General features: G+C 41.9%; 1 protein-coding gene across 2 annotated transcripts in view; it reads left to right on the top strand.

Moving 5' to 3' along the window:
- ASTN1 (astrotactin 1) overlaps positions 1-17,912 on the top strand; it is a 289,142-nt gene that overhangs the window by 121,798 nt on the left and 149,432 nt on the right. For both annotated transcript variants that reach the window (XM_087726796.1, XM_087726795.1), the window contains exons 3-5: positions 2,724-3,117; positions 4,662-4,808; positions 12,017-12,124. In XM_087726796.1, coding sequence (XP_087582922.1) covers positions 2,724-3,117; positions 4,662-4,808; positions 12,017-12,124 — 649 coding nt within the window. The remainder of the gene's footprint in view (positions 1-2,723; positions 3,118-4,661; positions 4,809-12,016; positions 12,125-17,912) is intronic.

Here is a 17,912-nt window from a genome sequence, read left to right as displayed (position 1 = left end):
CATTACATATAAAGGGAGATAGAAAGATAGACCATGACCAAGAAATAGACAGGATGCTGTTAATTTATTGGTTTTGGTTATAGCCGCCCGGAGTCCTCCGGGATTGGGCAGCCTATAAATTTAATAAATAAATAAATAAATATTTTCCCTATGCTTTTAAAATTTAAAGGCTCAACAGACTGGAGACCAAAACTGCACTTTACATTGAAGATGTTCTTAGCAACTATGTCATTTTTTCCCCCTCTTTTAAATTATAAAATAAGTTCAAAGAACCCAGACCAGATTCGGAGTTGAAATTTTAATTGTTTATCCTTTGCTAGGTTTCCAATCCAGACCGGATATACCATACGCTGAATTTGCATGATCAAAAAGTGATTAATTTATTTCAGTAAAAATAAATAAATAAATAATATTAATTGTGCTTCCCTTCTCTCCTCCCCTCCCCCATTTTTTTTTTTACTGGAATCACAGTAAAAGCTATAGTTCTGTAGTTTAATATTCTTGTTAAAATCCCAACCTGGTTTGGATTCCTTATGCTGATTTTAGACTCTATTTTTTTTTAAAAAAGGTGCTAGGTAGCCCTTTAAAGTAATATGTATTTTGGCCCTGAAGCTTTGACTTTGTTTCACACCTGAAGTATAAGACTGAAATTCTGGTTAGTTTTCAACCTCACTTTGATTATTTCCATTTCATGAAAAGTTAAATGAGAAGAGAAGCTATTGAAGAAGCAGTCTGGAGAGAAAAGAATTAAATAGAAGCAATCCAGGGGTGGGTTTCAACCGGTTCGTGGCAGTCCCCGCGAACTGGTTGGTCGGCGAACCCGGAAGTAAGTAACTTCCGGGAACGGCGAAGGGCCCACCTGCCCGCCCGCGCTCCTTACCGGTCTTTGAAGGCTTCTGCGCTTCCACGCAGGAGCATGGCACATACAACGCCTGTGCGATTCTCCGCGAGCAGCTGGAGCATTGCGCAGGTGCTAAGACGCATGCGTGAACTGCGCGCGTGCACGAGGACGCCCCCGCCACCATTCAAACCGAACCGGTTGGAACGGGATTAGCAACCCACCACTGAAGCAATCCTTCCTTCTCTATTTTCATGTCATTCTTCATCTGTAAAGGGAATAATATAGTTTGGAAGAAATCTGTGAAATTCTATAATCCAACTGTCTGGTCAATGCAGGCTCTACTATAAATGGAAACCACAGCTTAATCTCCTCTGAAACTACATTGCACATCTCCATTAGCTAGAGGGGCATAACCAGTGTTCATTCCCCCGCAACTTCATTGTCATTCCTTGACACAATTACAGAATTGGTTAGATATACAAGAAAAATTTTAAAGCACTGAAAAAGTATTTGACTCTTTAAAATTGCAAGAATTCTGTTTATTATTATCCATAAATACAATGTTTAAGAAATTGGCATCATCAACAACAAAGCTTTGGTAAAGGCTGTGTCAAACCATAGACTAAGTGTAAATTCTAATTTTGTTTAATTTGTATTGCTGATATCAAGGACAGAATTACTATTCTGAAAATTAATTTGTGAAATCATCGTTTCATGCAGCATGGAAGACACTGAATTACATTCAACTGAAAGCCTTTCAGTAACAGGCCTGTTAGAAATCTGATTTGATTTGATTTATTGCATTTCTATGCCGCCCTATTCCCAGAGGGACTCAGGGCGGCTCACAAACCAAAGTAAGGGGGGGGAATACAAACATAGAGGAAAGACAACGGACAAAACAACTACAACAATTTAAAAACAGTCAACAACCATACAATTCGAGGAACTCATCAGCCCCAGGCCTGTTGGAACAGCTAGGTTTTAAGGGCTTTGCGGAAAGCCTGAAGGGTGGTGATAGTCCGAATTTCCACGGGGAGCTCGTTCCAGAGGGCCGGAGCAGCCACGGAGAAGGCCCTCCTCCGGGTAGTAGCCAAACGGCATTGGCTGGTAGATGGAATTCGGAGGAGGCCTAATCTGTGGCATCTAATGGGTCTATTGGAGGTAATTGGCAGCAGGCGGTCTCTCAAGTACCCAGATCCAATACCATGAAGGGCTTTATAAGTGACGACTAGCACCTTGAAGCGTATCCGAAGACCAATAGGCAGCCAGTGCAGCTCGCGGAGGATAGGTGTGACGTGGGTGTACCGGAGTGCACCCACAATCGCTCGTGCGGCTGCATTCTGGACTAGCTGAAGTCTTCGAACACTCTTCAAGGGCAGCCCCATGTAGAGCACATTGCAGTAATAATAACTGCTCAGCTCTCATTCATTTCAGTAATGCCCTCCAGATTAGCATGAATCCTGATTGTGATCCTTTCCATAGTTAATTCTATTATTTTCCCACCAACCTAAAGGAATGGAACCTTGTTTTCTAAAAATTCCGAGTTTAATATCAAGTCATATAGGGTAAATATGCAAGTGTTAACTGAAGAGCCGAGGTGGCGCAGTGGTTAAATGCAGCACTGCAGGCTACTTCAGCTGAGTGCAGTTCTGCAGTTCGGCTGTTCAAATCTCACTGGCTCAAGGTTGACTCAGCCTTCCATCCTTCGGAGGTGGGTAAAATGAGGACCCGGATTGTTGTTGGGGGCGATATGCTGACTCTGTAAAACCGCTTAGAGAGGGCTGAAAGCCCTATGAAGCCGTATATAAGTCCAACTGCTATTGCTATTGCTGTTGATACTGCCCTGATCTTGAGGTTGTTTCTTTCCCTTTGGTTCTCACAGGGAGGGATGATTGCCTTGCTGCTTTCCATCTTGTGTCTGGTTATGATTCTCTACACGCGCCGGCGTTGGTGCAAGCGCCGTCGAGTGCCACAGCCCCAGAAGAGCGCCAGTGCTGAGGCAGCCAATGAAATCCACTACATCCCCTCGGTGCTGATTGGTGGCCACGGCCGCGAGAGTCTGCGCAATGCCCGGGTGCAAGGGCACAACTCCAGTGGGACACTGAGCATCAGAGAGACTCCAATCCTAGATGGTTATGAATATGACATTTCTGACCTGCGCCACCACTTACAGCGAGAATGCATGAACGGGGGTGAGGACTTTGCCAGCCAGATGACCAGAACACTGGATTCGCTACAAGGCTGTAATGAAAAATCAAGCATGGATCTAACCCCAGGTGGGATTTAGTCATAATCAGCATATATTTTTAACCTATACCTATATTATGCGATTGGTTAGGTTATTCAGCATGTGTTTAGACCATTATGTTTTGGTACCTTCGATGCACATCTTATTTGACCTAATTTCTCAATATGAAATGCTGGTATTTTGTTTTCAGCAAATATAATCCATCACTTTCCCATTGTCTCTAGCAAGGCTAATTTCTGGCTACACAATTTTTGAATTGCCGTGTTATTTGGCTGCATGCCAGTGGAAGGTGACTTAGAATAACATTAACTGTAATAAAGCAGTAAAGGAGGCATTTGCTTCAAGGACAACGTGGAAATAGTAGGCTAGTTAATGAATTTTAACTGTTACCAAAGAACATGAAAGGGCTTAAAGTTTACATTAGGGAATATTTAGTGATGTTTTCAGTGTGGTAAACAGAAATTTGGGTCAATCTTTCTGGAGCCAGGCCAGATTACTTGTTTTTATCAGCTTTTGTGTTTCAAGCAATTTTTTAAAAAAAATCAAAGATCTGGGCACAGACAGTTTCTGATGATATAACAGTTGATTGATGGAAAGACACATTTCTGCATTAGCTTCTGTCTCAATGCAATCATATTCAAGCTATTTGCTGTTGTGCAGTTGTTTCTTTTTTTTCCTGTGTTAAAACTGACATGGGAGCACTTGAGGTAAGTGGAGATCTCATGTGCCTGTTTTTGGGAGAGGAAAACTCTCACTGGCTTCCGCAGGTGTTTGTATGCATGTATGTGCTTCAGAGGATACAGAAGTATGAAGTAATACTTGCTTTAAGACTACCAGATTTCTGTTCCCATTTCATCTGAAGCAACTTCTAGAGCAGTGTTTTTCAACCTAGGCAACTTGAAGATGTCCGGACTTCAACTCCCAGAATTCCCCAGCCAGCAAATGCTGGCTGGGGAATTCTGGGAGTTAAAGTCCGGACATCTTCAAGTTGCCTAGGTTGAAAAACACTGTTCTAGAGATCCAGACTGAAGTGCTGCATAGCATTTATGCTTTGAACCTAACTAACCAAGGTTAGTTCCCTCTTCCCTCCTCTGTAAATGTTACAGTTTTGATTTGGTTTCTCTCTATCCCCATCTCTCATTCCGTTTTTTTTAAAGCCCTAATCATACAAGACCATCAATGTCACTGCTTTTGCTCTGTGAACAGTGAAAAATTTCAGCAGGAGTACCCATAACAATTTGATTCAATTTTTTGCAAAGCTGTTCCCACAGGAACTTTTGTCTAGCGTAATTCTTACTTTTAAGATAATCCTTTTGAATGCATTTATTGTTGGGATGTAGAGATATTGGGACAAAACTTCAAGCCTGCTCAAAACATACAGATGGTTGGTTACAGTAGAAGGATTTAACTTCTGTTGCCAGATGGTCTACATCTAAAGATGTTCCAAATATGAATGCTTGGATAGCGGGATATGAATATTTTATCCTTAATATTATTTTTCTTATTCTTTTTTTCCTTCTCCCCTTTTTGCCTCTTTTTCTCAAAGTTTCTACCTTCATTTTTTCTCCTTAGGCAGTGACAATGCCAAGCTCTCCTTGATGAACAAGTACAAGGATAATATCATTGCGACCAGTCCTGTGGACTCCAACCATCAACAGGCAACTCTGTTATCTCATACATCTAGCAGTCAACGCAAGCGGATCAATAACAAATCACGAGGTACCGTCTAGAGCTTTTTCCTGACAAGGGATGGGATGGGGCCGGGTGCAGTCTGTAAGGTGATTAAATAGATGGGCAACCTTGAGATAGATCTAAAGGTATACTTAGTCCATCTGTTTCCATCAATAGCTAGGAAACATGCAAGGTTTGTGTTTACACATCACATTAAGCCATGGAATCAAGAGATGCACCTTAGATTAGGCTGAGAGCCACAGTAGAATTTAAATGGTGTGCCTGGGGTTTTACTCAGAACCAGAGGGGGGGGGGGCAGGACTACAGATCAAAATACCATATTTTTTTTGAAAATAACACGCTCTGAAGTATAAGACGCATCAGATGCTGTTAAAATTGATGTGGCTTCCTGGAAGTATCCATTATTTTCTACTATTTAAAAGAAGATACAATAGAACTGGGCCTCTTCATTTATTTTAAAAAGCTTCTTCCGTTTGTTAAGTTGTCTAAAACAATAATAAAACAGTCTTTAAAAAATAAGTCTAATAATTTGAACATTCTGTAAGCATCTAATAATTTGAACATTCTATAGGGATTTATAGTTATTGACTTACCTCCTTGCAGCAAACAGCAAACAGCCTGTTTCAGTTTAGCCTGATCAGAAGGGGAAAAAATCTCCCTCTGCCTCCCAGCAATTTGCTTCCTTGCAGCAAACAACAAGTTTCACTTTCAATTTCAGTTTAAACACTCCCGATGATCAGCTGTTTCAGGCTGCAGGGATTGCCATTCGCAAGCCCCATTTTCCCCATTTGCTGCAAGGAGGTAAATTGCTGGGAGGGGAGCCAGTGGGTGGGTGGGGCTACATTCAGTTGTATAAGAAGCCAAATGTTCACCCTCTTTTAGGGGAGGGGAAGGTGCATCTTATACTCTGAAAAATATGGCTAATAACAATAATGAGATTGTATAAGTAATTACTTAACACAATTTTCTTCCACCTATGTGAACTTTTAGCTATTTTGCACATACTACCCATGCAATTATTTTGTTTTTAGAGGCATTCAGGATTGTACTGTTAAAACACATAGCAAGTTTGGTCAGTTTGCTGACTAACAGTTTCATCAGAGTCAGTTTAGTCTATTAGTTAAGGCAATTGACTAAAAAGTAAGAGACTGTGAGTTCAAGTCCCATCTTAGTTATGAAAGCCAGCTGTGTGACCTTGTGCCATATTCCCATCCCAATTACAGAGTTGTTGTAGGGAAAATAGGAGTAAGAAGAAAATTAGGTATATTCACTACCTTGATTTGCTTATTAAAATAATAAAGGAGGGAAAGAAAGAAAGAAAGAAAGAAAGAAAGAAAGAAAGAAAGAAAGAAAGAAAGAATTATAGGAAGTGTTCCATTCTTGTAAGAGCCTCCTTTTACTACCACTTTGCCTATCCCTGCAGTTTATTTACCTTTGCAAAGAGGAAGGGGAAACAGTCTGAGTAGTTGAAACAGCAACAGCTTACATAAAACAATCACTGTGCTGTTTTTCCTCCTAAAAATGGCTGTAGAGATGAGATGAGAATAGGAGAGAAAGGAAGATTATCTGAGAGCAGCAGGAAGTGAGTGGATGGAGCAATAGATTGAAAAAGCTGCCCATCCAACCTCAATTTGCAAACACCTCTTGTGTATTGTCAAGATGTGGTACTGACTAAGGAATTTACGGGGCTTCATGAAAGCCTTGAGACATTCATGTGGTCTGTAGTTTGTCTACTTGTATTTTAATATCATATGTCAACCCAGACTTTGGTTAGATAGTTGAATTCTAGTTAAATAATTAGATACTCTAACTATGGCCTGGTATGTGAGCCTATTGAATGGAAAAGGATGAGCAGAAAAGGTTTCAAAATCTTCAGCTTGTCATTTCCCAGGCCCCTATGACTGTTCTTAAGATGCTTTTTCACTTGCTGGAAAAAAATATAGGTGTTAAAATGACAACTGAAGAAGGGTTGAAGGAGCTGAAATTATGAGAAAGAAAAAGTTAAGGGCCACTTTACAACAATCCTTGTTTTTTTCGTTGCTTCAAAAAAGAAGAGTGAAACAGGAGGAAAAACCAATTACCGTAGTGACACACTGGAATATAAGAGGCATCAAGGTTTTGAAGAGGCAAATTTTAAAAAAGTAGGTAGGTAGATAGAGGGATACAGAGGGGGGGAGAGAGAGAGAACTACAGTAGGTAGGTAGGGAGAGAGAGAGGGTAATTAGGTAGGTAGGTAGGTAGATAGGTAGATAAAGGGATAGAGAGAGAAATAGAGATAGAGAAATAGAGTAGGAGGGAGAGAGAGGGGGGTAGGTAGGTAGGTAGGTAGAGGGATAGAGAGAGAAAAAGAAAGAGAGAGAGAAATACAGTAGATAGGTAGGGATAGAGAGAGAGTAGGTTGGTTGGTAGGTAGAGGGATAGATGATAGATAGATAGATAGATAGATAGATAGATAGATAGATAGATAGATAGATAGATAGAAAGAAAGAAAGAAAGAAAGAAAGAAAGAAAGAAATACAGTAGATAGGTAGGGATAGAGAGAGAGAGAGTAGGTTGGTTGGTAGGTAGAGGGATAGATAGATAGATAGATAGATAGAGAGAGAGAGAGAGAGAGAGAGAGAGAGAGAGAGAGAGAGAGAGAGAGAGAGAAATACAGTAGATAGGTAGGGAGAGAGAGAGTAGGCAGGTTTGTAGGTAGATAGAGGGGGGAGATAGAGAAATACAGTAGAAGGGGGAGAGAGAGTAGGTAGGTAGGTAAGTAGTTAGGTAGATAGAGAAATACAGTAGGGAGGGAGGGAGAGAGAGTAGGCAGGTATGTAGGTAGATAGAGGGGGGAGATAGAGAAATACAGTAGATAGATGGGGGGAAAGGGAGAGTAGGTAGATAGGTAGGTAGGTAGGTAGGTAGGTAGGGGAGAGAGAGAGAGAGAGAGAGAGAGAGAGAGAGAGAGAGAGAGAGAGAGAGAGAGAGAAATACAATAGGTAGGGAAGGAGAGAGAGAGAGTAGGTAGGTAGGTAAATGTTTCCAGGTGTATTTATCCATGTGCTGGAGAAGGAAATCGCTGACAATCTGCAGCACCTAAGACTTTGTTTCTGCTGGCACAGCACTTGATCAATGTAATTCTCATTAATCAGTTAAAGAGCTTTCCAAAAGGTGGAAAACCCTTTTTGCACTCTGCAAACCTCCCCAAAATGGCACATTTTTTGCAAAAGCAGGCCCGTTGTTTTTTTTTTAAAAAAGGCATAGGTAGCCTTGGGGGGGAGCTTGCAGAGTGCTCCTGGGGGGGGAGTGATGGGGCCAAAAATGAGCAAAAAATGGCCCATTTTTTCACGAGAACAAGGCCATTTCTTGTCAAAAAAATTGCATGCATAGCTTTATGGAGGCATATAGAGTGCTGCTGGGGCCTGGGGGGGCAAGAAATGGCCCATTTTTTGCTCATTTCTGCCCTCCCCAGCCCCCAGGAGCTCTCTGAAAGCCTCCATCAGGGTATGCATGGCCATTTGGGTAAAGTGGGCGGGGCTTTGGGAGGCAAAAATCCTGTATTCGATGTATAAGACGCACCCAGATTTTCAACCTCTTTTTTGAGGAAAAAAGGCGCGTCTTATACTCTGAAAAATACGGTACTCTGGCAACAGGCAGATTGATAATCAAAACCAACCAGAAGCATATATAAAACCCAGTCAAATTTCAATAGAAGTCTGCGCCTCTCTGCTCTTCTTTATTGTCCAGCCTTTTGGTTCTACCACAAATGCGCGAACGACAAAAGCGCGCCTGACTAAACCGCGGTGACAAAACCACGCCGACAAAACCGCGCCGACGAATGAGCGCTGAAGCGCGACGACAACAGCGTGACGACAGAAGCGCGCTGTAACCCTAACCCTAAACCTAACCCTAAACTAACCCTAAACTAACCCTAAACCTAACCCTAAACCTAAACCTTACCTTAACTTAAATCACGCTTCTGTCGGCACGCTTTTGTCGGCGCGCTGTTGTCGGCGCGCTTTTGACATCGCGCTTTTAGCGCCGCGGTTTTGTCGGCGCGCTTTTGTCGTTCGCGCATTTGTCGGGTCATGCAGCCTTTTCCCCTGTGAGACATTGCATAGTAGTTCTGTCCCATACAGTCTCATCTGGAAGCCAAGCAAGGATTTTTACTGCTGTAGGTCCTAATGACAGAATACGAATTTTATTGACAAGATGCTTGGTGCTGAGCGTCTTACCCTGCTCAACTGGCAGAGTTGATGTCTTGAGTTTCTCTGAGAACTTCATCACAAACATCCCGGGAACCTTAGGCATTCATGTCAAGTCTATTATTGACTCAGTATATGTTGCAGTCATATTTTTATGCTGGTTTTTAGAATACGGCTGATTGCTAGTGGTTGCTGGGTTGAGTGCCTTTTGTCACGAATGAGTCATTTTAGGTGAGAAATAGAGCCGAGGTGGCGCAGTGGTTAAATGCAGCACTGCAGGCTACTTCAGCTGACTGCTAGATCAGCTTTTCAGCGGTTCAAATCTCACTGGCTCAGGGTTGACTCAGCCTTCCATCCTTCCGAGGTGGGTAAAATGAGGACCCAGATTGTTGTTGGGGGCAATATGCTGACTCTCTGTAAACCGCTTAGAGAGGGCTGAAAGCCCTATGAAGCGGTATATAAGTCTACTGCTATTGCTATTGCTATTGCAATATGCTGACTCTGTAAACTGCTTAGAGAGGGCTGAAAGCCCTATGAAGCGGTATATAAGTCTAACTGCTATTGCTATTGCTATTGCTAATTGATCTGGACAAACTGGATATTGAGATATAAAGAAGCTAAGAGGTTCCTGAACATTCTGGGGCATTTTCTTAGAGCATTAGATGGCAATTCTGCCACAGTTCCAATCTCACTCACTGTACGATAGTGAGCACTTTTTCTACGTATGGGTTGCCCAAAAGCCACTTAATTTAACTGAAGAACTCGAGGCACAAATTGGTTGATGGGTGGTTTAAGTTCAATAACAGTGACTATCCAGAACTTAATAGAATATAAATGCAGTAAATCATCTCTTCAAATAATACAATACAATACAATACAATACAATACAATACAATACAATACAATACAATAGCAGAGTTGGAAGGGACCTTGAAGGTCTTCTAGTCCAACCCCCTGCCTAGGCAGGAAACTGTTTCAGACAAATGGCTATCCAACATCTTTTTAAAGACTTCCAGTGTTGGGGCATTCACAACTTCTGGAGGCAACTTCTGTTCCACTGATTAATTGTTCTAACTGTCAGGAAACTTCTCCTCAGTTCTAAGTTGCTTCTCTCCTTGATTAGTTTCCACCCATTGCTTCTTGTTAGATCAACAAATAGATAGATTAACAAATGGACAGCTCAGGGCATACAACTGTACCTTTTGCATGGAAATGGTTAGAGTGAAGAGGATTTGACTTTGCTATCACCGATGCATCTTCCAAGAACTGCCTAGCCCAGTTTCTTGGGTGCTAACAGAACAGGTGTGTGGCTTGGATCATCTCCTTGATGCAGGTCAGCCACTAGAGGACAGTTGGACTCACCAATATTCTAGCTGCAACCCTACCTTGATTGAGATGCCTCAGCCTCTGTGAGCTGCATCATAATAACTTCTTATCTGGATCATGTCATGTAAGAGTTACCCCTAAAGATACTCCAGTGTTGTGACTCAGCAGAGGTCTTCTGTGAGTCTTTTCAGGATGCAAGGTCAACGATGCAGCTGGGGCTCGTTAGTGGGGTTCTGGTGATAAAAGAATGGACAGTGCCACGCCCTGGTTGCAGGAGTCAACGTTCGTTCCTTGGTTCGTGCAACATTGATTGATCATCGGTCGTGGTTTATGTAAGGTACACTTGGAGAAGTGCTTTGTTTCCTGTAACCCTGATTCAAGGCTACACTTGGAGAAGTGCATTGCTTGTAAGAGTTTTTGTTTTGTATTCTGTTATCTGCTTGAAAGAGACTTTATTTCTGTTTATTTTGGGGCTCGCAGCCAGTCTGAGCCGAGAACTGATAAAGAGAGTTCCTTTTAAGTTTGTTTGCCTGTCGTCTGTTATCGAGCCGAGAAGGAGGGACAGAACACTCCAGTAACAAAATGTAGCTGCCGAATTTTAAATTAGCTGGCTAAGTGGGCTCATATAATGCTGCATCCAAATAAGCAGCAAATTATTAATAAAGTGCCTCTGGTGGGGCATGGTCCAGTCACAATTAAAATTAACAAGTAAAACTAAATCTAATAACAAAAAATGATTAAAAAATAACACTTCTGTCTATGTCCCAATCATCTAACTTGACTAGGAAGATTTATAACAAATCATCTATCATCTGTCTTTACCAACTGCCATTCTCAGTATCTATTCACAGCCACTTCTACCAGTCAATCTGCTTTATTAAATGAGTATGTTTTCAAAACTTTTCTTAAATCTATCCAAAGATGTATGAGCCAGAGTAGAGAGAGAAAATGTTTGTCTGTCCATTATATTTTAAAATATTGTCCAAGAATCAATCTGCTGTAGAAACGACTTGTGGTTCTGTTTGTGGGCTTGGCTCATAAAATGGTGATGAGACACTCAACCATTTCAATGGCAAAACCCCAGTGTTGGAATTATGTATTGTGAGATGACTATTGCGTTCTTTGGAAAAAATACACACCGGTACATCCTAAGCATTTATAGAGAGACAACTGGTCTATAAACACCAGACTGATTTGGCTATAATCTGCTTTCCTATTTTTTTTTAAATCAAAACAATGTTTCTTTTAATCTCTGTACTTATTGCTGGCTTTAACTGTGCTGACTGGATTTGAGATTTCTTTTCCTCTTTTCTTTTAGACCATATATATTCTCTGGTACTTGTACTTGTACTTGACGCCTCTTCACCCATCGTGGGTATAGGCGACTTCCATGGAAATTTGACGCCATTACGGCGATCCATGGAAGCTGTTTCGGCTGGATATACCCAAGGGGACGCCAGTCCCAAGGGTCGACAGAGCCCAATTGGTGGGAACGGGGGGCACCACGTGAAGGCCGGGTTGTCGTTTGATAGTTGAGAGGCTTTGCAATAAGCGTTGCAATGTATATTTTGCGCATCAACTATCCTTGCCCGCCCTATTCTCTGGTAGGAAGGAAATTAAATAAATGAGATATACCTGCGCTGTAAAGAGGTGAGAATGCGTGGTGGGATACAAGAATAGCTAATATATGTTGTTGTTTTTTGTCTTTGTTTTTCAACCTAGCTGGTTCAGCATTTCTGAACCCTGAAGGAGATTCTGGGACAGAAGCAGACAATGACCCCCAACTGGCCTTTTACACAGACCCATCACGGAGCAGGCGGCGCAGTAGAGGTAAGCAGCACCATGAGCAAGGAGTAGCAAGTACATTAACAAGAATGTGGAATGGCTAATGGGATTATGGTGCTAGAGGTCCTTCAAGACTAAGCATGTCTCTCAGAATATTTTAATCACGTGTCTTTTGTGCATGCTTAAATAACAGTAAGTCCTTCCCTCCTGTATTTTCTCATTATGGGACAAGCAACACTGTTCTGACCCCCCTCTTTGCTTGTTCAGAAATGACAGCCACACACAGTTTGCAAAGGAATGTCTTTATCAGTCCCGGCTTTTGCTGGCTGCGAGCCCAAAATAAACATAGATAAATTCTCTGGCAAAAAGTTAAACAGCAAATGCAAAAACAAACTCTCACAGCAAACCAGGTTTATATAAAGCAAATCACTTATCCAAGTGCTTCTTGGAATCATGAACATGAACTAGAACAGGAGCAGAACGGAATTCACGAACCAACGAAGGACGTTGACTTCTGCAACTAAGGCGTGGCACCATCAGTCTTTTATCAACAGGAGGAGATCCTTAACGAGCCCCAGCTGCTTGTTATCTTCTCCTGTGAGCATCCTGAAACCACTCACAGAAGATTTCTGTGTCAGTCTGATAGCAGCTCCAAAGGCTCCCACCGAGCCACAACACAACACTATCCATTATCCATTGATATTAATATTAGTTAACAATTTTTAAAAAAATCTTTGCATTTGTTCACTCCCAATGCTATGGAGAAGAAGTGGATAATTCTGCCTTTCTTCAGTTGCATGAGTTGATAAGCAAAGGTTTCCTCGGACAGGGAAAAAAGCACCACTCAAGGGTAAAATGGATATAAGCTTAAAAACAAAAACAGAAACAGAAAATCCTGAATAATTTGGAAAGCCTAAATAATTTGAAGCCTTTCTTTTAAAAAAGGACTCCCAGCAGAACTGACACAATCCGTCTATTTTCCAGACCAATAAACACATTTCTTTGATAGATTTCTCTCTGCATGAGCTGCTTGGATGAGATCTCTAAAAAGACACCAGCCCTGTTTGCATGTTATGCATCCCTAAGGCACTTAACCGCACTGTCAAGGAGTTGGTTGTCATGGAGAAACTAACCCATTAAAAGAATGGAGGAGGAAGGAGTGATTAAATATTTTTAAAAAGTATACATGTTTTCCTTTGAACCAGGATCCTTTCTGGCTAGGCACTATACATGGAGGCTCTCCCATTTAGTAACTTGAAGACTGACCCCGTGTAAAAAAAAAAATCAGAAGCACCTAAAAGTATGCTAAGTATTTGGTATCTCTCAAGCAGATGCATTTTCGTTGCTTTCTATTGTAATAACGAGGTGGCGCAGTGGTTAGAGTGCAGCACTGCAGGCTACTTCAGCTGACTGCAGTTCTGCAGTTCGGCTGTTCAAATCTCACCGGCTCAGGGTTGACTCAGCCTTCCATCCTTCCGAGGTGGGTAAAATGAGGACCCGGATTGTTGTTGGGGGCAATATGCTGACTCTGTAAACCGCTTAGAGAGGGCTGAAAGCCCTATGAAGCCGTATATAAGTCTAACTGCTATTGCTATTGCTATAACTGGGCAGAAACGGAAACTGCTCTGTTATGTTTGGATGCCCCAAAAGCAGCTGGCCAAATAGTGACATAGATAATATCCTGTTCTGGGATTATCCAAGGAAATGTACCAAAGATTCTGGGTTGGTTCTACAGACTGATTGCATTGAATGAAAGTTAACCTGGATTCCCTTTGGGGAAAGGTGTAAGACACAGCTCTACGTTATTTGCAAATAAATAAGAGCCGAGGTGGCGCAGTGGTTAGGGTGCAGTACTGCAGGCCACTTTAGCTGACTGTGATCTGCAGCTCAGCAGTTCAAATCTCACCGGCTCAAGGTCGACTCAGCCTTCCATCCTTCCGAGGTGGGTGAAATGAGGACCCGGACTGTGGGGGCAAGTTGCTGACTCAATTTGCTAAAAAATTTGTAAACCGCTTAGAGAGGGCTGAAAGCCCTATGAAGCGGTATATAAGTCTAATAAATAAATAAAATAAATATTATGTGTCAAACTTTGTAAGGGTGGCAAATCCAAAAAACTGGAACCAATTCGTTTTCTAAAACGGTAGGGTAATGTAGCAAAATCTTGAAAGCCCAGCAAAATAGTTGTTCTGTACAATTGATGTAATTAAGGCAAATTTACTCTGAATTTCCTTCTTAAGTTTTTCCCTTTCCTGGATTCAAAAATCGCTTCTGCTATTCCTCTGTTTCCTTTCTTAACTATCTTTCTGCCTTTTCTGTATTTACAAGGTCTGTTGAGGCATTCCATCACCTTATGCTAGCTATCTGGAGAAATATGTGTTGACTTTTTCCGGCAAATATGCTACAAATCAAATTCAAGATATCAGTGATCCCTAGCTGGTCAAGTCTTCAATGCACTATTTTGAGGAGATTGGTTTTTGTCTTTAATCTTCCATCATATTGCCCATTTAACATTTTATCTGTGATTGAGCAAAGGTAGAGACAGTAAGACATATTATTTTCTTTTGCTAACCATGTAGGAATCTAGACCTTAATTTAATTATAGTACTTTTATTTTAGTGATAAACCAGGCAGGTCAGAGGAATGATATGTGCCTTCTCTTCTGTCAGGCTACGTTCTAGCAATTTCTGAGATAGTAGTTGAGAGTCATGCCATTCCTTTTATGATTTTTATTACTCTCAGTGAGGACTCAAAACAATTCAATCAACTCCCTGGTTACTTTGTGCTGAATTGTCTCATCTCTTTTCTTTCTCTTTCATGTTTTGTTTTACCTCTTATGCTGGCCTAAGGCTGCAATAAAATAACTCAATAAAGAAAGATCCAAAATGCAGACGCAGTGCAGAATAAGAGACAGATAGGCAAGCATTGTTGACACTCAATGATATTACATTATGGCCTACCTGGTGCTTGAGGGAGTCATAATAACCTTGACCTGTGAGGGATAGAAATCTTTTTAAGGCTCTCCTAGAACGTATACAAGCAGTCCTCATTCAGCAACTACCTCATACAGTAATAGTTTGCAGTTACGATGGTGATGAAAAAATAACTTTGGGACCAGTCCTCACATTTACAACGTTTGCAGCAGTGGTGGGTTTCAAAAATTGTTCGAACCTACTCTGTGGGTGTGGCCTCCTTTGTGGGAGTGGCTTGCCGCCCATGTGACCGGATGGGAGTGGCTTGCCACCCATGTGACCGGATATGAAGATGCCGACGACACTTGTCAGAACCACCTTAAATTACCTCACACACAGCACTGGCATGCATAAGAATATGACGTAAACTTGTTTTTTAAAAGGCATCTTTGGTTTGCATTAAAACAACTTCAACACACGCAATGTTCTGATTGCACCACAAACGCAGTAGTCATCCTTACCTTTCACAGAGGCACTGAGTTTTATAAATAGGAGCATGAGAGTGTAGAATAATCATATCCAAGGACCAGTGGTGGGTTTCAAAAATTTTTGGAACCTCCTCTGTAGGTGTGGTTTGCTTTCCGGGTCCACTGGTGGAACCTCTTCTAACCGGTTCGGTAGATTTGATGAACCGGTTCTACCGAATAGGTGCGAACTGGTAGGAACCCACCTCTGGTTTGCAGATGCGCGAAGCAAAGGGAAGCTGAAATAAAGTCAGAAGCATAGTTGCAGTTTCACTTAGTGACTTCTTCACTTAATGACTCTGTGTGGACACTGAACAAGGATGACCTGTATTTTCTATGTTTTGTGAGGAAGAGCAGGGATTTAAAAGAAGTTATTTGTTGAAACCGAATACAGCTTCGCTATTAATTTCAGCACTGATATAGCCCCTCTCACATTCAGGTTAGTTCGGGTAGATGTAATTATTTGGAATCATATATTGAAGGTAAGAAGTAGAGGTGTCACATTGTGTTTTTCAGACACTGCTTAGCATAATACATATTAAGCAGAAGATAAGTTTACATAGCTGTGCAACAAAATATATTAGCCACTAGGCTACATCTGTGATCAAAACTGTAGAAAAAATAATACGGTTGTTTTTGAATATATAATTATAATAATATTACTCATACAGATTATGCCTTTCCTGTTTTAACAAGGGGATTTGAAACTGTTGAGATATCAATGAATAATACGATTATAAGCATTCTGATTTATCCTTTCCAAGTGCAGTCCTTTGTTGTTGTTTTTTAATGGTTGATTCAGTCTATTCATGGACAACCATGTGCTCTACATGGGGCAGCCCTTGAAGAGCATTCGGCGACTTCAGCTTGTCCAGAATGCAGCCGCGCGAGCGATCGTGGGTGCACCTCGGTTCACCCACGTAACACCTATCCTCCGCGAGCTGCACTGGCTGCCTATTGGTCTCCGGATACGCTTCAAGGCGCTAGTCGTCACTTATAAATGCCCTTCATGTTATTGGACCTGGGTACTTGAGAGACCGCCTGCTGCCAATTACCTCCACCAGACTGATTAGATCCCACAGATTAGGCCTCCTCCAAATTCCATCCACCGGCCAGTGTCGACTGGTGATTACCCGGAGGAGAGCCTTCTCTGTGGCTGCTCCGACCCTCTGGAACAAGCTCCCCGTGGAGATTCGAACCCTCACCACCCCCCAGGCCTTCCGCATAGCCCTTAAAACCTGGCTGTTCCGACAGGCCTGGGGCTAAAGAATCGTTGCCCCTATCTCGAATGGTATGATTGTTGTGCTTTTAAATTACGTATTGTTTTGTGTTGTTGTCAAATTGTCTGTATCCCCCTTGTTTGAGTTGTGAGCCGCCCTGAGTCCCCTTGGGGAAAGGGGTGGCATACAAATGAAATAAACAACAACAAACAACAAACAACAAACAAAAATCTCCTTGCTGAAAGACAAAATAATTTTGCATTATCCCAGCTCAGGCACCAGATTGGAAAAGATTAATATAGATTATATGTATGAATCCACAAATGATTTCAGGGAAGAAAATTACCTAGGAAAGCAGTGTTGTCACTGTTTCAAGCTTTTACCTTCTGGAGCCTTTCAGCTCTCCACTGATGTGGTCAAGGATACATTTTTGGGCAGGACAACAGGGATGGGTTCCTGCCAGTTCTAACCTCTTCTATAAAAGAGGTTCCACAAATCTACTACAGTGCCGTTTAGAACCGGTTCCAGCTCCCTCCCCCTGTCACCCGTCCGCACATCATCAAGATGAAGAGCGAGAGGAGGAATTCTGGGAGTTGAAGTCCACAAGTCTTAAAGCTGTCAAGTTTGAACACCCCTGGGGTTTTATTTCTAAAGGGTTAGGGGTGCAAGGGTCTTGTAACTTGACAGCTTTAAGACTTGCGTGCTTCAAATGCCAGAGTTTCTGAGCCAACATTTTGGTTGCTAAGCAAGAGAGTTGTTAAGTGAGTTTCACCACATTTTACAAGTTGGCCACACCCACCCAGTCACATGACCGGCAAGCCACTCCCACCCAGTCACATGGCCAGCAAGCCACTCACACAAAGCAGGCCACACCTACAGAAGAGGTTCTAAAAAAATTTGAAATCCACCATTGCAGGACAAGCAGTATATGATTCTTTTGACTCAGAAAGTACCCAGTTTTAGTTATCTGGAAGCCAGCCATCTGCCCATCAGGATTTCAAGAACTTTCTCATTTTTGGAGAAGAGATTATGCATGGGAGGTATTTAGGCAGAAATCTGGTTTCTGTGCTTAAAAACCTTATCTAAATATCTATGGCATCTCTCTCTCTCTCTCTCTCTCTCTCTCTCTCTCTCTCTCTCTCTCTCTCTCTCTCTCTCTCTCTCTCTCTCTCTCTCTCTC

This window comes from Thamnophis sirtalis, unplaced genomic scaffold (assembly GCF_051295495.1).
Source record: "Thamnophis sirtalis isolate CommonGarterSnake01/CBP01778 unplaced genomic scaffold, rThaSir2_p1.2 scaffold_12, whole genome shotgun sequence".
NCBI lineage: Eukaryota > Metazoa > Chordata > Lepidosauria > Squamata > Natricidae > Thamnophis > Thamnophis sirtalis.
Note: the sequence above shows the minus strand (reverse complement) of the source record. Positions and strands in the feature narration are given on the sequence as shown.